This window comes from Crinia signifera, chromosome 19 (assembly GCF_055691185.1).
Source record: "Crinia signifera chromosome 19, ASM5569118v1, whole genome shotgun sequence".
Lineage (NCBI taxonomy): Eukaryota > Metazoa > Chordata > Amphibia > Anura > Myobatrachidae > Crinia > Crinia signifera.
Genome location: NC_139226.1, coordinates 96,730,845 through 96,751,184, shown reverse-complemented (window position 1 = coordinate 96,751,184; position 20,340 = coordinate 96,730,845). Strand labels below are relative to the sequence as shown.

At 47.4% G+C, this 20,340-nt stretch overlaps 1 protein-coding gene across 6 annotated transcripts in view; it reads right to left on the bottom strand.

Moving 5' to 3' along the window:
• TNFRSF25 (TNF receptor superfamily member 25) overlaps positions 1–20,340 on the bottom strand; it is a 55,014-nt gene that overhangs the window by 18,293 nt on the left and 16,381 nt on the right. Inside the window, exons 1-4 of one of the 6 annotated variants that reach the window (XM_083162968.1) lie at positions 8,226–8,332; positions 5,849–6,068; positions 3,020–3,148; positions 1,938–2,069 (exon numbers count right to left, since the gene is read on the bottom strand). In XM_083162968.1, the coding sequence (XP_083019094.1) occupies positions 1,938–2,069; positions 3,020–3,148; positions 5,849–6,068; positions 8,226–8,318 (574 nt within the window). In that variant the 5' untranslated portion in view covers positions 8,319–8,332. Of the gene's footprint in view, positions 1–1,937; positions 2,070–3,019; positions 3,149–5,848; positions 6,069–7,533; positions 7,646–7,757; positions 7,996–8,225; positions 8,333–20,340 lie in introns of those variants that run through there. The other 5 variants (XM_083162973.1, XM_083162972.1, XM_083162969.1 and 2 more) reach the window with 5 other exon arrangements.

The window sequence follows — 20,340 nt, the reverse complement described above, 5'->3', positions numbered from 1 at the left end:
CGTGGGAACTTCATTAAGTAATTATTTTAAAATACGACTTTCAAAAATATAATATCAATAAATATATATGAATAATTTATCACAGACTATTTTATTATTATTTGTACATTTTTTAGCGCGGTTTCTTTTTGTTATATGTATATTACTGTTTAGGAACTAACTATTCCTTGTAGGGTATACGGTTGTTAGATTGACACTATTAATGTTGACATGCATTGGGTCAACCACTGAATTTTGACGGGGCTTTAGGTGAACACATAAAAAAGGTCAACATGACTAAGGGTCAAAAAGGTCAAGCAATAAAGTGTATGGGCTACGCTGCCCAATGCTTTACTCAGTCAGTCAGAGTCTGTCACTTACAGGTTTCCTGGGATAAGATACAAAAGTGTCCATTGGAAAGACCTGTCCTACCCTATAAATATATAAATATCCATCTAATGATCATATATATCAGTGGTTCCCAACCTTTTTTGTCTCCCGTACCCCTTGATTAGGCTTTTCATTTAGGAGTACCCCCTCGTGAAATTTTCAGGGGGCGTGGCCTAAAAAGGGGTGTGGCTTAACAGGGGCAAGTCATACTGGCAATGACGGGGAAAAAAAAAAGTGCAACCACTTGGCCACAATATAAGCTCAGCCCATTCTGCGGACAGCATATAAAATAACAGAACCTTGTCAAATCTCTATTACCGAAGCAACAGACATTCAACGGATCACGTTAGCCTTCCAATAGTGCCAGATACACATATGCTCCAATGGTGCCAGGTGTGCCCGCACAGTGCCATAAATGGGAATGCCACCACGGTGCCAGGTATGACCCCATGGTACTGGGTATGTGCCCACATTGCCAACAATGCACCATACAGTGCCAGCAACAAGTATACCCCCATAGTGCCAGCAACAAGTATGCCCCACAGTGCCAGCAATGCCCCACAGTGCCAGCAATGCCCCACAGTGCCAGTAACAAGTATGCCCCACAGTGCCAGCAATGCCCCACAGTGCCAGTAACAAGTATGCCCCACAGTGCCAACAATGCCCCACAGTGCCAACAATGCCCCACAGTGCCAGTAACAAGTATGTCCCACAGTGCCAGCAATGCCCCAGTGCCAGCAATGCCCCACAGTGCCAGCAATGCCCCACAGTGCCAGTAACAAGTATGCCCCACAGTGCCAACAATGCCCCACAGTGCCAGCAATGCCCCACAGTGCCAGTAACAAGTATGCCCCACAGTGCCAACAATGCCCCAGAGTGCCAGCAATGCCCCACAGTGCCAGTAACAAGTATGCCCCACAGTGCCAACAATGCCCCACAGTGCCAACAATGCCCCACAGTGCCAGCAACAAGTATGCCCCACAGTGCCAACAATGCCCCACAGTGCCAGCAATGCCCCACAGTAATTCCCAGCAGCAGCACACTCACCATTGACGCTGCTGCTGGGGAGAGGACAGTCCAGTGTCCCCCTGTCATGTAGCTGCCGCGCTGCAGTGCTTCTCTCAGGCCGGGAAGAAGAGTACAGCACACTGCATATCTCTCCTTCCCTTCAGTGTGACTGGGCTGCCCGTCAATCAAAGTTCGCGGGCCGGCTCCTGATTGGCTGCCGGCCCGCAAGCTCTGATTGATTGGCGGACGGGCGGCCAGTCACAGGGAAGCACACGGAGGGGTAGGAGAGATGCGCAATGCACTCTCCTCCCCTCCAGTGACCTGTCTGGCGGCCGCGGCCGCCATTACAGGCCGGGTCGCGGCGTACCCCCCAGCCTGTGGACGCGTACCCCCAGGGGTACGCGTACCACAGGTTGGGAACCGCTGATATATATAATGCACAGCTGCAAAAAAATGAAGTGATTGATTTAGCACAGGTAAAGGACCCCAATAAAGGCAGATGTTGGAAACTGCCTGTCTGATTGATAAGTGAAGACAGTTCCTTTTATCCGCTTACTTACAATTGGTTAATGTTATGCGGTTGTGGCATTTGGTACAAGGGCGGCAATGGTCGTCCTGTTCGTAATACTCCTCTTTACAGCTGCATTTTGCATCGTTTCTTGCTGAGCATTTCGGCGCCTCAATCTGTGTTTCTGGGAAAATATAACAGAATATACAAAGAGAGAGGGATGTGGAATAAAGGGATAGTGCTCCAAGGTAGCTATGTAACAGAATAAAATAAAGACACCTTCTTACACGTGCTGATAAATCAACAGATAAACATAACAGAATACTCAGTGTCATGAGGTGTTAAAAGGTCCCACAATTTTCATGAGCAATAGCACTTTAGGGTCCCAAATATGCAGTAACTCCCCTAATACAGATAACAAGGGGAGAAAATGGAAACCGACATGGTGCAGGTCAATAAAATAAAACAGACTTTAATATGCACATTGCACTTACAATATAGCGATTTGTATTAAAAGCATTAGACAAATGGTCCCAAGCAAACAGCAGGCAGGCAGATTTTGTATGGTCCACAACCACAGTCCCTCAGTCCAGACAGGAACCCCAGTGAATGATTCCAGCCAGCACAGTGTCTACACAGGTCTGCATAAAGGTGATACACGCTAAACGCGTTTCGGTTATTTCCTTCGTCAGAAGCATGTGATAAAGGAAATAACCGAAATGCGTTAAGCGTTTTTGGGACCCTAAAGTGCTTTTGCTCATGAAAATTGTGGATCCTTGCAGCACCTTATAACATTGAATATTCGGTACTTATGTATTATCTGGGCTCCCATGTTAAATGCACCCCATTTTTTCATACCCCTTCTATCCAACTACGCATGGAGTTGATTTTATATAGTGTAGCGAGCGCAGCGAGCCACCGTGCCCGAAGCGTGGTGAGCGCAGTGAGCCCTGCGAGGGTACGCGGTCTGATAAGAAAAACGGGAGTCCAGATTTTACATAAGTACCGAATATTCTGTTATATTTACATGTCAACATTTGCATTTCGACCTCTTGGTGTCTATTTATTGATTGTTGACCTAGACACCATATACCTATCAACCGAATACCTGAGCACACACTGCCTGTTCCTTACCGGGGTCACAGTAGGTGCACCTTTTGCATTCAGATTTGCTGTTAGGATACTGAAGGAAGGTTCCGTCATCACATGATTTGCATTGTGAATCCTCTCCATGAGCAGCGCATGACTGTATGAGATATTGGCCTAAAAGACATTGAATGAGGATATATAAAAAAACTATGGTTTACACAATGCACAAAATCACAGCTAAATGGGCCATGCATCTTACAGCTACCCGTCTAATGTAGGATCACAGCTTGTGTAGCCTCACCAGAGGAGTAACCCCGGGTCAGCAGGAGACAAGATGAGGGTTGGTACAAAATATTAGAGATCAGATGTAGGGGTTCTAAATCCATGAACAACTCACTGTGGCCATCTTGGATTTTGAAAATAGCACTGAGATTTTTGAAAAGGGAAACCACCACCATTCTGCACACCACCTGCGGTTGAACTCTGCAGGTAAAGTGTCCTGCCATCACGCTTTCTTCTGCCACCCACCGTGTTCACAAGGGGCGGATGGAGCCAGAATACCTATTCGCTGATGGTGTGCTGGTCTGCCGGACCGGAGATTGGTCATCTGCTCCGATATCAGCAGCCTGCGTACTGTGATATCGGTTGGTGGTCAGGTCTCCTACCTTCTAAGCATATAAAAAAAATAGGAGACCAAGATCATGTGAATGGGTTAGTCTACGCACATGTCTAATGTGGGACAAACCGGTCAGTCAGGAGTCGGTTCTCCTGAGGATTTGACAATTGTGTACCCAGCATAAGACTTAAAAGGCCCCATGAGCTTTCCTACTGCCGTCAACCTTTACATGTTGTTTACACCTCATACAGCCATCATAGTGAAACTCACGTTCTCTTCTCTTCTAGATCATCAGTTGGTCTATGACTCATACCTCCTTTCCTTCCTGGTGTTTCCCCTAACCTTCACCCTAAATTACCCTTCCATATGTATATTTTTAACATTAACTGTAAACTGTTGTACAGCAGATCATAAAGCTGTACTCGTCCCCAGGGGTGGATTTATGGGTGAGGGCGCCCCTAGGCACAACAATAATGCCGCCCCCCCCCCCCCCGGCCTAATTGTATTACTGTGACATTTTTTATTTGTTATTCTGTATGTATATTTACTAAGTAGGACTGTTTATCCATTTATACTCTATTCAAAATGGAATATGGTACAGTGCAGTAGATAATTTGCAGTTACTGGTACATTTCAGGCTGACAGTACTATCACAAGCATCGGAGTGCCGCCCCCAAACATGTGCCGCCCCTAGGCACGTGCCTCACGTGCCTAATGTGAAATTCGGCTCTGCCCATCCCTCCAAACAACAGCCCCTAAACCTCTCACTTGTCTCCTCCCTACCTGCAACAGTGCCATTGAGCCTGGATGAGAAAAGGAACTTCAGTCATCAGGGAGAGTTTGCGGGACACAGGATAGGGGGGGGGGAATCTGTGCTCTCAAATCCCAGAGGGATGCAGAAACAGCAGGGAGGAACCTTAATGGATCTATCTCCTGACCTAGACAAACTGCCATGTAAACGGCATCCAATGAAGATTATTGGGACTGTACGCCAGCTCAGGTTCAGTACAGCAACACCACCAAGTTCGGAACTTAAAGAATGGCCCTGACAATTCATACAAAAGCACGAGAAATAAAACATTTTTTTATCGCTTTTGTATAAATTAATTGATGATGAATAGACCACTCAGAATTAATTCTTCATGCATGCGCATTATCCTACATTAAATAAAGCATCTTCCATAGATGCAACTACTTTACACCCATAAATGCAAGATATATCACAAATAACTCCTGCTTACCTTTCCGGAAATGCTAAATAGTCAATCCGGAAATCTATCTCTATGCACAACCATAACAACACAAGAGTAATATCCACTCGATCTAGCAACTTGACTACTCACCCGTTAATGACACTGCCTCCCCTTCAGCTGGTACAGAAACCTACCAGTCAAGGATGTGGGGCACACCCAAAATATATCATTGCACATGGACTAGTGAGCTGCTGTTTTTGTTCCTGCTGCAGGATAGCCAACAGTCAATCATCAATGAGCACAACTATAAGGGACTAGGCGGGATGATAGGAAGACTGGAACAAAGAGTCTTTGGCACAGGCACACAGCCGAAACCTTCATATAAAGTCCAACATAGATACTCCACTTTTCACACCATAGGCTAGCTAAGACATGTGATCATCCTTCATGCCAGTCCCCATACTGGAGGTTTCAAATACTACGTCATTATTGCAATCATTTGGTTTCTATTTTCTTCCTTAAAGTGGTGCTGGAGAGGTGGTGGAGTTGTGCTTGTGATGCCATTCTCCACCTGCCCACAAGTCCAGAAAAGTGATTCATTTCACTGGCCAAAGACTGCATCCAGGGGTTTGGCCATCCGATGGACTTGGCTTCCTAAACTTGAACCCAAAACTCAAGTGCAAGATGCACAAAATTTGTTTTGAGTCATCGGAAACTACAGTGGAGAACTTGACGCATGTTGAAGACATAGTACCAGTCCAGATGCTCCACCAAGTGGTTTGAGCGTATGCAGCAATGCATAAGGGTTAATTTACTAAGATGGGAGGTCTAAGATTATGGGATGTATACATTCATCCAACATGCTGGATATTAATCGCTGCGGCAATGCGCGGGCCACATATCGTTATGGCCCCTAAACACAGAGCGATGTAGGGGCATTTTCTAAGGAATCTAGTGAGATCGCTTAGAAAATGCCCTGAAATCTCCCCATGTGTAGGCTTTAGATTACAATTGCCAATGAATACAAATCTGTCGTAATATCTAAAATAGGTTGATTAAACTTACCTATTGGGCACTTTTTGCAGCAATGATTGACACCTTCTGGTTTAAACATGTCAGAATTATCACAGTTTTTCGTAGACCGTTTGTGACGATTGTGACTTTTGAATATTCGTTGGTTTATTCCATTACTATTTTTAAAATTATATTTGTCTTTGCTTAATGTCACATTATTTTTTTGTAGTGTACTCAAGTTTTGGGGGATTATAGTTTCAGCAACGTAAACCTAGGGGAGAAAAAAACAACACAGGGAAATTAGTTAGAGAGACTGATTAACTTATTTGTATAAAATAAAAATAAAAAACATTTTGGGATAGTTATAATAAACAACCGAAAGGAAAAGTCAGTGTTACCATAGCAACCAGATTCTAGCTACGATAAAATGAGCAAGATTGCTCAATTTATCGCACCATGTGTATGCTGTTACAACCCACTCCGTCATTTGTGCATGCACAGATGAGGGAGAGGATTGGTAAAAATGGCCATGCAGAGTGCAACCTGGCCTCCGGCTCCCCTCTGGCATCGGCAAGAGTGTATGCACTTTCCAATGCTGGCACCCGGCCGAGTCCCCGCAGCCACTGATATCGGCAGCTGAGGGGATCGCAGGTGTGTACGCAAGCCTTGGAGAGAGAGATAAAGTGCACAGAGATAAAGTACCAACCAGCTTTTGTCATTTTTCAAACACAGGGGTCGATACTACTAACCCCAAAGTTGCTGTTCGGGTGCCATTTTAACGCTGAAAACGGCACCCGAATTAACCATAACTCGCACCCTTTGCAAAGCCGAATTCTCTGAAAAGTGCTCGCACCCCCATGGAGATGCCAGCACTTTTCAACAAATTTGGACCGCCACAAAGTGTGCCCGGTGTCGTGATGTAACATGTCAGTCAGGAGATGATTGGTTGGTACTATATCTCTCCAAACCTTAGCTCCTAACTGCTATTTTGCAAAGTGTTTAATTTATATAGTGCACTTTCTCCAACAGGACTCAAGGCAAAGCCAATAACATAGCAGTTAGGAGCCTGTTGGTACTTTATCTCTCTCTCTAATTTATCCCTGTGCAAGCTTTTGATACATATGCCTAATGGGAACTACACACGTAGCGATGTCAGACCATTTTCTGAAAATGCCCCTACTTCGTTCCAAGTGTAGGAGCATAGCGATAGAGGTCAGGGCCAGTGATCTCACCAGAGGACACTGGCCCTGACAGATCGCTCAGCGGCACATTACTGTGTGCTCTAGCATCGCTCAGAATGCTCAGCAGGATCTCTAAGTGTGTAGTGCACATTAGTGACTATAGGGGCAAACACATGGGATGTGTGTATGTCCTGCAGGGATGTGCAATGCTATCACCCTCAGGGAAAGCCAGTGCTTGCACCAGGCTTTCCCTAAATCGCACTCCCTTTCCCTTCCCTTTCCCTGCTCAGCACACAGCATCGTGGGCACACTGCGATGTGTGCGGAGCAATCGTGCTGGGTCGCACCATGTGTACTGGGCTTTAGACATGAGCACAAAGCAACGGGAATTATTTTATTTTTTTCTGGTTTCTGGATAGTTGATCTCATATATTTAGCAGAATATCCTCCCTATGTACAATTGCACATATTTATTATTATTATTATTATTAATCCCCCAGCTAGAGCACCATATACAAGAAGTGACAAAGTCTCCTGGGACAAGAGCTATCATCACCTTAAGATTGTGCCAGTGAGTTATATCCCATGAGCTTCATTCGGCAAAAATTACTTGGAAAGGGTTCCAAAAGAACCCACTCCATCAATGATCGCAGGCTACACATACATTAGCCTGATACAGGGGGGGGGGGGGCGCTAAGTCATGCAGGTGCCACCCTCCGCCGGTTATCCCCCTGCTGCCTCAGGAGCATGCAGCAGTAGGTCCCCACTTGTGCCACATACCCGGCGCCTGCCTATGCCTCGACTGACTCCCACTGATGATGGAACCTGCATGGCCGACGTGAAGAGAGGAGCACAGCGCCCGCCTGCTTGTCCCTCAGCTTACATTTAAAATTGTGGTCCTAGTTAATCAGGGATCACTGACCGGCAGCCGCAGTTAGCGACTCTGATTGGCTCAAGAGTCGGCGCCATTTTCTCACTGTCCCACTACTACACTACCCCCCCTGCCGAGAGCGGAGCGGGAATGCTGTCTGCGCTGCGGCGCGCTCCGCTTTCCTCCTCACGACGTCTTCAGCCGTCTTCAGCCGCAGTGGTGATAATGTAAGTGGCACCTTCGGGGGTGTTATATGTAAATGGCAGTACTTTGGGAATTGCGTTAGGGGCATTGTGTGAGGCACACTACTGGGGCCTTCATATGTATAATCATTATGGTGTGTGAAGTAATAGGCATTATGGGGTGTGTAAGGTTACCTTCACCGGTCTGGGATTCCAGAGGGGTGGCGTTCCCAGACTATAGTGTCCAGGAATAGGTACAGTAGCTAGTAGCTGCCTATTACAGGACATTGTATAGTCCAGGAACGCCACCCCTCCGGAAGCCTGGAGTAATCCCGAACTAGTGGTAACCCTAGGTGTGTTGCATAATATGTCATGTGCATTTTTGTCTGTGGTATAATATGTATAGTGTATTTTTGTGTGTGGTATAATATGTAATGGGCATTACAGTGTACGGTGTAATGGGTATTGCGATGTGCTGAATCCTGGCGCGGTGTGCGTTCATTGCTCTGCCTGGTGCGGTGTGTGTTAGGGGCTCAGTCTGGCCCCAGAGTGTCTAATGCCCCATACACGGGGCGACTGATCCTCCATGTTGAGTGAAATTGCTTAGCACAGATTGCTCAGCACACAGCGATGCACCAGCGATTTATGCTGAGTGATCAGGATTGGCCACTGTTCTCTGGGATACCGTCGTATTGTCGACAGGACTTAGGTCGACAATCATTAGGTCGACATGGAGGAAGGTCGACAGGGTTCTATGTCGACATGGGTGAAGGTCGACAGGTGTCTAGGTCGACATGGAACAAGAGTAAAAGAGAAGACTGCACAGCGCTCGGAAAGCGAAAACCCCTAGCAGCCCTCACTCCTTGGGGGAAGTCTCGGTCCCCCTAGTACAGTGTTTTTCAACCACTGTGCCGTGGCACATTAGTGTGCCTTGAGCTGTTCTCAAGTGTGCCCTCAGATCTGGAGATGCCCAAACTAGTTTACAGCCATCACCAGTTCAACTGTTATTTACTGGTCTCTTCTTTTCATGTAAAGGGACAATGTATTTTATTTTTGTTACCTGTGGGGACCAGCGTGATTGTTTTTTTATATGGGGACCAATAGGTTTTTTTTTTTTCCTGTGGGTCAAAATGTGTTTTGCCCTGTGGGGATCTCATGGTGTGCCTTGGCAATTTTAAAATCTTATTTAGTGTGCTGCAAGGTTAAAAGGTTGAAAATCACCGCCCTAGTAGTACAATTGAAAAGGTAGGAGAGGGGAGTGCTGGCGCTCAGGGGTTTGGTAAGGATAGTTAGGCGTATGGAAAGTCAAATGCTGGGAGCAATAACTGTGGGCTGGTTGTTGTGATGATGAAAGCAGGGGGCAATAACTGTAGGCTGGGTGTTGGGATGATGTATAAACTGGGAGCAATATCTGTAGGCAGGATGTTGATGATGGAGGTGATGGGAGGGTGATCCCCGACTACGGTAGATGTTACGGTAACCTATCCCACGGTGAGGCAATGCCTGTTGTCTCACCGATAGGTGGTGGTGTCACGGTACCCAGATCCCTTCACGTCAAGTCCTGGAGTAGATGATGTACCTCCGAAGATAACGTAAGGGGTTCAGGGTATGCAGGTGGTATGTAGAAAAAGGTGGTAGTAGCTTACCGTATGGTTCCGATGTATCAGCAGATATCGATGATGCGTGACTTCCCCGAGTCCTGATGTGCTGACACGGTTCCAGAGACTAATGTGTCCGTGTAGTGGGTGGAAGGGGACTTGGGGGTGCACGTATAACAAATGAGAGGTGAACTGGTGTATTTACAAAGGTACTATTTATTGTGACTATTAACAGATAGCTAGTAACAATAAAAGTATTACCAGTGAAGGGTTTTACCAGTAACAACTGGAACAATGGAAGCAAAAGTGGGGTAGCAAATAATTACCATGAGGGATGTAGCCAAACGCGTTTCATCCTGGATTAGGACTTTTTCAATGGCAGAATAATGAAGTGGTGTCCTGGGGTTTAAGTAGGGTGAATGGATGAGCTGCAGCTGTGGAGCTCGGCGTCCTAATCACTTCCGGGGGCGTGTGGCTGTATTGTGCATGTGCACAGACCGGGCGCTAGAGCCCGAAGTGTGTAGTGGAGTTTGGCAAGAAATGCGCATGTGCGGGTAGCGGGCAAAGCGCCCGAGTACTGAGATAAATGCGGAGGATATGACAGGACCGGGTGTGGTCAGAGCGTGTGTAGGGGGCCACTACTCGTATCAGTGAGAAGGATTGGCAGTGCGCCTGCGTGGGGCAGAGGCTGCCGGGAATTGTAGTCATGAAGATGAGGCAGTGTTACAGATGCGCTGGGTTGCCTAAGTGGCTGGTGTACATAAATAGGATGAGTGAGTGGGACATGCAAGATCTAATGAGGACCAATATGATTTATTATAAATAAGGAACACGTGGGTAAGGCATGAGGGATATGGGTAGGCAAAACATGGATTTTGGGGTTGTATAAATAAATGAATGAAGGTCATTAACCGTAGTTAAGGTGATGGGGGCCAGAATATGCAAATGGTGGATGTAGCAATTTAGCTGGATAAAAAGGGTAATGATGATAGTATGATGCGAGGAGCACATAGATCTGCATCCTTGATAAAGGCCCCAAAGGGCTGAAACGCGTTGGGTGCAACCAGCACTAAGATACACCATCCACACCTACGCCAGCTGATAAGTCTCCTCTTCAAAGAGTCGAGCGCGCAGACCCCCCGGTGACGTCACCCCGCCCACCCGGAAGCGGCGTCCGGGTTCAGGGGACTGTGGGAGCCGCGTCTTCAACAGCACAGAGCGGCATCACCTTCGCAGCCAGCAGGAGGATCGGACCCTGCCGGTATTACAACACCGCTGCGCAACTCTGCTTCACACCACAGAGACCACTAGGTAAGGTAGCGGGACGCCGCTACTTACCCACCTTGACTAACAGAACAATTTTGACAATCCAGCAGTTAAGCTGCACCGATCATTCCCCACACCCCTCAGGAGTATCAGCACTGCATACCCCTAACTTGCAGCAACCTCTATAGGACATAAGCCCACGGGTTTATGGTATAAAGGGTTCTGCTGACACCCTGATACCCCCTAGGGCCTATCTGAGGCACGCTGCTCCCCACCCCACGAGACTTGCATGAGACATAAGCCCTCACTGGTTTATGGTTTAAAGGGGCCTGCTGGCACCCTGATCCCCTACGGGGCTCAGCACAGACACCACCCCACCCATGTACCCTTATATCTTCCATCATTTGCATATGTACCCCATGATTGTATTATGTTTATGAATTCATAAACACCTTTGATACAGATACTAGCATTGTGTTACCTACTGCACCCACACATCCCACACACACCCTTGGCACCAGGTTAGCGCTTAACCTTTACCTTTAAACTAATAACTATTGAGTCTGACCAACTGGGTTAAGCAGCTCCCGCAACAAAGACGACCAGAGCGCAGTAACCAACCCAGAACCAGCATGATGCGAGGAGAGCTATCTAAAGGTAATCAAGGTGATTGGAACATGTAGGGATGAGGATAATAAGGGGGGGACGGGTGTCTAACTGGGGAAAATTATTAATGATGGAAAATGGTTCATGGGAACCTAGTTGAAAAAAACAGCAAAAACAAGAACAATGGATAGGGGGCTGTGAACGCTTGGTGGTTTTGGTATGAAAATGATGTAAGGGAGAAATGTCTGAGGGGGGGGGGGAGGAATGGACCAATTGGAAAGGTTTTAAATGAGGATTGAGGCTTAGAAGGATACAAAGGGTATAGGACCCTGTGGGTCATTGGTGTTTATTAGGGGTCTATGTTTAGACCTTGTGGATTCAAAGTTACCTACCTACCGACATGGGACAAGGTCCACATATGCATTAGCACGACAGGTCGTTAGGTCGACATGGGTTTTTTCACTGTTTTTTGAGCCGACATGTGCCGACAGGTGGTATTTCATGCCCTACCATCCACTAGGGCGTGGTGTGAGAATAAAATAGTGTGCCGCGTGCCTGAAGCTTTGCTGCGGTTGACTTCCAACTGTGTCCATGTCGACTGTGTCGTCATTCGGGTAAAAAGACAGTGATAAATCCCATGTCGACCTAAGGCATATGTTGACTTAAACCCATGTTGACCTAGACACCTGTCGACCTTCACCCATGTCAACCTAGAACCCTGTCGACCTTCCCACCTGTCGACCCAACGGTGTCGACCTAATGACTGTCAACCTAACTGTGGTCGATAAAACAATCCACACCTCTGTTCTCTAGTGAGAGAACACTGGCAATGTCTAGATATATACTGCGTGCACTATAAAACTAGACCGGGAATGCATGGGATCACGTATTGTTGGGGTGCCTACACACATCTATTGAAATTGCTTAGAAATAGAACTACAATCAACCTGTGTGTATTCCTAGAGCATTGTGTCTAAGGGGCTCTATCAGGCGCAATGGATATAAGTAGGTGTGTGTAATGTGAATAATGGACAGTACTGTGTGGTGTAATGTGAATTAATACTTTTTGGCCACGCCCATTCCCCATTAAACCAGGCCGCCTTTAATTTTTTGATGCGTTTCTTCGGCTTGCACTGACCCTGTTTCAGTTTGTGCTTGTGTAAGGGGGCAAAGACACCAATTCCTTTTCTGGCACAGTACACCAAAATGTCCAGTCATTGCACTGCTGCTACTTGGACACATTATGGGCCTGATTCTGGTTCACTTGCAAAAGCAAATTCTCTCTAATGGACAAAACCAGGTGCACTGCAGGTGGGGCAGATGTAACATGTGCAGAGATTTGGGTTGGGTTTGTTCTTCAAACTGATATCTATATTGCAGTGTAAAAATAAAGCAGCCTGTATTTGCACATAAACAAAATGCCACCCAAATGTAACTCTGTCTGTTACATCTGCCCCACCTGCGGTGCACATGGTTTTGTTCATTAGAGAAAGAATTTGCTTTTGCGAGTGAACCAGAATCTGGCACAACTACTACGAGCAATATACACCTTTTTTTTTTTCAGCGTTGCCAAAGGCGTATGCTGAGTATGTTAGGGCGCAACTATGGGAGGGCGCAAATTGATAGTATGCAGATGGGTTCCAAACACCCTAGCACCGGCCCTGTTCAGACTTGACCATTACTGGAGTCGCTTCACTCCAAATACAATGCAGGGAGCACTGCAGGTGTATATTGATACATTTGGGGTGTATTTCATCTCTTTTTGCCACAAACAGTGGTGCATCTTAAGATATGAGCTAGAAAAGTTCAACTGAGCATGTTGACCCGCAATTAGTGCACTGCGTTCCCTGGCGTGGCTCGCTTCTTTTCTCCATGCTTAGGGCCAGGAGCCACTCAAAACTCTTTACCATTCCCAATCATAGTCTAAAAACCCCAAAACTCGTCACAACCCCCCCCCCCCTGATGAAGGCCCGCCGATCCGCCCCGTGTGACACGAGTTACACAGCAATACGCCCAGATCACTGCAGGAGCTTTCAGACCGCAAATGCCGGGATGGACCTGTGTCCCGATCCCGTGCGGTCTGAAAGGGGCATAAACCCATTCTTATTATCAGTCAAATTGCAAGGTTGGCAGACCCGGAAAATTCAGTTTGGTACTTTTACATCGCACCTCGGTCTCGGTTGACCCGGCAACAGCTCAACAATTACCTGGGTTTATTGCTGCAATGTGAAAGGGGTTATAGCAGAATCTGACTATTGTTAAGAATGAAGCTAATTTACAATTTGCTACATTCTTAAAAATACAGTTTGAGAAGAGTTTCTGGGATTCTCAGAATTCCAAGGCTGCTGTGACATTTGTGGCTACTAAGAGAAATCTGACATAACAGAAACCAAGGCGATAAGTTTTCTTTTCTTGAAATGACTTGTAGTCTATGTTGTACTCCCCCCCCCCCCCCCCCCCCACTCCACTCTGCCTGAGCAGAGGTAACTCTACCACAAACGAAAACCCACCACTTTGTAACTGGCATCCTATACACCCACCACAAACCAGAGGGTCTCTGTGATTTACTACAGAACAAGGGCATGCCAATTTTACACCAAACCAGTTATGAGTTAATGTTTCTAACATGAGAGTTGATGTGGTACTTGGAATGGAACATGTGGTTCTTTTTGCAGTGAAGCATACCTCCCAAATGATATATTCTGTGGAACTTCGGACCTGTCACGTCGAAACCGCAATAGACTCGAAAGGGGGCAGGCATTCAAGCCTGGTGGGTGTGGTCTCCAGCAGAGAGGCGTGGTCTAGTGCAGCTACCGCCATTTTTTGTAAATATTTGGTGGGTGCCTAGCGCTCCCCTAGCAGCTGGGCAGCTCCCTGCACTGAAAAGATCAGGGCCGGTGCTAGGGTGTCCGGCGCCCTCCTGCAAACCATACATTTTGCGCCCTTTCACATTGTCATTGCAACAAGCTGCAGTCCGATTGTGGGAGTGTATGCAACATGCAATCCTATGGAGCATCTCGGGTGCATGTACATGTATGCATACACCATCTCAGTGCTGTGTCTGCAAAATGTTGCAGGCACTAAAGGTGCCAATACACGCTGCGAGAATTGCATACGTTATGGGCTAGATCGCATCGCACGGCATGCATGCAATGTGTGTGCGATGCGATCCAAAAGCAGTACAAAAGTATCTGCAGCACTCGTGACTGAGGGGAGAAGGAGGAGATGAAAGAAGAGGGGAGGAGATAGAGGGGGCGGAGTGTTGAGGACTGGCAGCGGCACTGGCCCAGCACACTGAGAAGAGAGAAGGAAGGGGAGGTGGTGCTGCTACCTGTTCATCATTTGATTGACAGGCGCAGGGAGCAATGGGTAAGGGGCGGAATCGGACATGACATATCATTCATGCATTCACAGACAGCGCTACATGCCTCAGCGCAAGTGTATGGGAGGAAGAGGGGGCAGGTCGCAGGAGGAGGACAGTGTGTGCGGGGTGCAGGGAGCTGCTCAGCTTCTCCATACCGCCGTCTGCTGTCAGACAGGCGCTGCGTGCGGTGTGCAGGAGGCAGTGACAGTGAGGGCTGAGGCAGCTTTAGCAGAGCAGGGAGGGAGACAGCGCCTTTTCAGCATGGCGCCTCCCTGCTTTGCAGGAGCTGCTGAGTGGGTAGCGCCGGCCCTGGAAGAGATGCCGTGCACATGGCATCTCTTCACCTCTTGCCTTTGGCTCTGCAGAGCAGCGGAGATCTCAAACCCCCTGTGTTGCCATATAATGTATATTTATTAATCAGAATAGTAATAATAAAAAAGTGGCCTTGATGAAGTCCTAACGATATTTTGCAGACTATGGGGGAAATTTACTAAAGGAAATTTGTAAAAAAATAGGTGTATTTGTATCCAGAAATACACTTATTTTTGACATTTACTATCCCGAAAATACGGCAATTTGTATTCGTATTGATGTGCTATCAATACGAATATGAATTGCAGTATTTTCATAGTAAATGTCAAAAATAAGTGTATTTCTGGATACAAATACACCTATTTTTTTACAAATTTCCTTTGGTAAATTTCCCCCTAAATGTTTTCGGGGCTGCACTAAGGATCCTTTACCGCTATCATCTTTGCTTCCTGTGTAATACTGTGTACAAGCACAGTGGGCAGCTGCCCATGGCATCACAATTATAGGGGCATTGGAGCAGAGAGTGGCTGCGTAGGAAAATGGTGCTACTCAGGATTGTGCCTTCCTCCCTGCTGCCAGAAAGCAGGCTAATTGGTGGACAGCTGGAGCTATCCACCAATCAGAGTGCTGATAGCCATTCACTGTATAGAAACACGTGGATAGGCAGTTCAGAACTGCAGGAGGGATACGTTTATACTTTTTTACTACTACCCCAGTACATTGCTTTGCACTGTTCAGAGGTATGTTGGTGGTGGGGGGTGTCATATGTTGGTCCTGGTACCTGTCAGTTACATTGTGTGGGACCAGGGGCAGCCTCCCTCCTCATCCCAGGTAAGAACATATAGGGCAGTATTCAATGTGGATTTACGGCATGTGCAGCGAATCCTGTTTAGGATTCGCTGTACAGTTGCCGTGTTCCAGAGGGCTGGAGCATTCTCTACCAGCCCTCCCTGTCGCTGTATTCAATGCCGCAGGGGCTCGCTGCCCCTGACAGCGAATTTGAACCGCCGCAGGGAGTCGGGGGACGGCTGCAGGCAGGGAGATGGAAGGCTCCCTGCCTGTGCCGGTCACTGTGGGGCACAAGCAGGGCTCCCGTGACACAGGCAGCAGAAGCTGCCCCCGGGAGAGCTGGCAAGGGACTGGGGTAGGGAGCCACTGCACTGCTCCTGCTCGGCATATGTAATCAGCGGGAGCAATGAATATATGAATATCTAATGAGCGGCTCCCGGCTCCTGACCCCTGCTGGTGAATGTGTTAAAAAAAATGTAAAAATAAAAATAAAAAATATTAAATATATATTAATGTGCTTCAAGCACATGAATAAAAATAGCATGCCCCTTCACAGGAAAAAAAATTCAGATTTGTTGACACCAAAAAAAACAAAAAAAACACTTTCTTTTAAAAGATCACTTTCCAGTTCACCTTAAAAAGATGTAGAATGCAAAACGGTGAATCATGGCAAAAATCAGGGAGAAACAATTCGCCATCCTAGCATTGAATACGCTCTCGGCGAATCCCAGTGAAAACCCCATTGTAATACACCACGGAATTGCAGCGAGCATGAGACGGAGAAATGGCCGGCATTCAGTGTTTGCTTGCAGCGAACAGTGAACATTGAATAGAGTGAATCAGATTTTCAGTGAAAAAGATTAACTGCAAGGAGTAAAAACAGCCCGATTCGCCGAAAAACAAACAAACGGTGAATCGGGAGCATTGAATACTGGCAATAGTGTGTGTGTGTGTGTGTGTGTGTGTGTGTGCCTCTAGATCATTTAGAGATTTGTTTACTATAATTACACAGTGAAATCCCAACACTCATCTCTGAGCCTGCTCTGGCGGAATCTCCCAATATACAGTACGGCCTATTTCCCGCAGACAAATGCTTAACTTACATGAGGCGTTCAGGGAAGTGGCTCTACAGGAAAAGCTGAGTAAGGCAGAAGACTGAAAGCAGAACAGACATAACATAACCGGAAAGCCACATAATAACGCACACATTGCAGCTTCTGGTAAAAGTTTACAATAACAAAGAAAATTAGTTCCTGGACTGAATTCTTGCTTAGATAGTGATATAGGGCCTTATTCTAGTTCACTCTTTCTGACAAAATCCTTCCTAGATGGACAAAACCAAGTGCACTGCAGGTGGGGCAGATGCTACTTGTGCAGAGAGAATTAGATTTGGGTGGGGTTTTACTTCAAAGTGAGATCTATATTGTAGTATAAAAAAAAAAGCAGCCAGTATTTACCCTGCACAGAAACAAATTAACTCACTCAAATCTAATTCTCTCTGCACATTTTACATCTGCCTCCCCTGCAGTGCACATGGTTTTGTCCATCTAAGAAGAATTTTGTCAGAAAGAGTGAACTAGAATAAGGACCATAGTAACTAATTGCAAAGTCGCAATGTCGTTGCAAGTAGAGAAGGCTGCCTGGCCCCTTTAATTGTGTAACCATAACCTGCCCCTGCTTGATATTGTAGGGCCCACATTGGAACAATAGAGGGTACACAGAACATAACATTACAGTAATTGAAAGACTAAAGGGACATGCATACACACGGGGCGATTTTCACCCCATTTCTAAACGATCTGACTAGCACCGATTTCTCCGTGTGTGTATGCGGCGATGCGCAGTCCCACATGTAGGAAAAGCCAGTGCTTAGATCGTGGGGCTTTGCCTATAAACAGTAGACAAAGCTCAGCTCTGGTGTGCAATGCCGGTGTACAGCAATGTGTGCTGAGCGATCGTGCTTAAACCCATTGCTCAGCACGAAGGCCTGGTCATCCCGTTGGTACTGGGCTTGAAACAGAGCACAGGTAAAAATCAGCAGCACAGTTTTCAGTACACAAGGTTGTCTGCATGCTACCAGTTGTGGGCTTCTGTACGATTGAGAAGAGCTGTGGTTACAGATGATAGCTAAGTAGGAGAGAGTTGTAACTGTCTGGGCTTTGAGACCAGGAAGAAAGAGAGCCCTGCTCTAAGGAGCTTACAATCTAAATTATTGACTATTTTATTTGTAAGGACACTCACAAATCTTAATCCAGCCTTGATGATGGGGGCCAGTCGTGTCACTACGGTAATCCTTTTGAAACAATGGATGACTCTAAAGGCCCCCATACACTAGGGCGACTTGTCCTTAGGACAAGTCGCCCCCGACTTCCCCCTGAGCTTCCCCGGCTGCTCCCCGGGGGAGCTTGATTAGATTGGCACTTGATGTGCCATTTTTTACATGTGATAAATCGTCTCGATTTATCACATGTAAAAAACCCGGGGAGCAGGGGGGGGGGGGGGGGGGCTACAGAGGTGGGAGCAGGGGGGCTGGGGACGCTGCGGGGGACAGCGTCTGTGTCCCCCGCTGCTGGGGACAGCGTTTGTGTGCCCCGCTGCTGGGGACAGCGTTTGTGTGCCCCGCTGCTGGGGACGCTGCGGGGGACAGCGTCTGTGTCCCCCGCTGCTGGGGACAGCGTTTGTGTGCCCCGCTGCTGAGGACGCTGCGGGGGACAGCGTCTGTGTCCCCCGCTGCTGGGGACAGCGTTTGTGTGCCCCGCTGCTGGGGACGCTGTGGGGGACAGCGTCTGTGTCCCCCGCTGCTGGGGACGCTGCGGGGGACACAAGCGGCATAGAGCCGGGCAGGGGGAGCCGGCGGGAGCTGTCAGTGTTGAATAAAAAAAAAAAGCCCATACAATGCATGGGCGGCCTGTGATTGGCTGAGCGCTCTCTCAGCCAATTGCTGACTGGCTGAGAGAGCGCTCAGCCAATCACAGGCCGCCCATGCATTGTATGGGCTTTTTTTTTTATTCAACACTGACAGCTCCCGCCGGCTCCCCCTGCCCGGCTCTATGCCGCTTGTGTCCCCCGCAGCGTCCCCAGCCCCCCCTGCTCCCTCTACCGCAGCAGCGCCGCCCCACTAGGTCCCAAGTCGGGTGGTCGGACGTGCAGCAGGTCCGACCACCCGACGCAGATCCGATGCGCACGGGACCGCGCATCGGATCTGAGGGGACATCAAAACTAGCTGATTTTGGTCCGATTTCGGCCAGATCCGACTGATCTGGCTGAAATCTGACCAAAATCGGCTAGTGTATGGGGGCCTTTAGCCATCACCAACCAGCTGATCACTGCTCCGGTGTCATCACCAAATGCTTGATCACTGCTCCGGCGTCATCGCCAACTGCCTGATCATTGCTCCGGCGTCATCGCCAACTGCCTGATCACTGCTCAGGCATCATCACCAATTGCCTGATCACTTACTGATCAGTTACTATATATGTTATCTGTAATGTTGAGATTAAATGATGGGGCATAATATGCGCCAATCATATTGCCCTGTCCCTACAATAATCTACTACATATTGCCGTATAAGCTGCTGTATGCCAAGTATACATATTTATCTACCTTACTACAAAACACGATGAATGATTAGGAGATGAGGCGGAGATATATGTTGTGGTTTGCAGACTTTTTTTAATTGCTCAGAAATTATTCAAGTCAGCAGCAACTTTCTGTGAATCTTTTTTCAAGTTTACAGGAAAGTGACAAACCCCAATGTTATCCCCAGGAAGCTCTGTACTGAGAAGACCGTCTGCTATCAGATATGAGGTGCTGATACATTGCTAGTGCTATCTTACATATCTGCAAAATCAACTCTGAAGGGGTTGAAATGCTGCAACATGTAAGCATGCACAATAGGCAAAAAAGTCCTGGCATCAGTGGGTACTGTAGCAGTGCTGCAGTTGGGGTGAAGGGGCGCCAGGTGTCCCGGTTGCAGGATTTGTCACAGGTATGCTGTGATGGAGATAGGCTTCAGAGGGTAGGCCGAGGCTGGATTAAGCGGGCAAAAAGGGTGTGCAGCCCAGGACCCCCGTATCTCAGGGGGCCCCCTGGCTGGAGCTCACCCAACCCATAATTAAAAAATATATATTTCTCTTTCGTCCAGTCCGGTGACACAGCTAACCTTGGGATGTAGAGGGGTCCGCCAGGAGCCAGGCACCTATGCTTCAAAACTTTGGGAGCAGGCTCCTCCCTTCTGCATCCCATCATGCCTCAGTTTCGTTTAGGTGCCCACAGGAGTGGGTGCAATGCTGAGTGGCTGCGCGCAGCCACACTTTTATTCTTTGGTTTTTTAGTTAGGTTTTATTATTTTCTTAACTTATAGTGCAGGTTTTG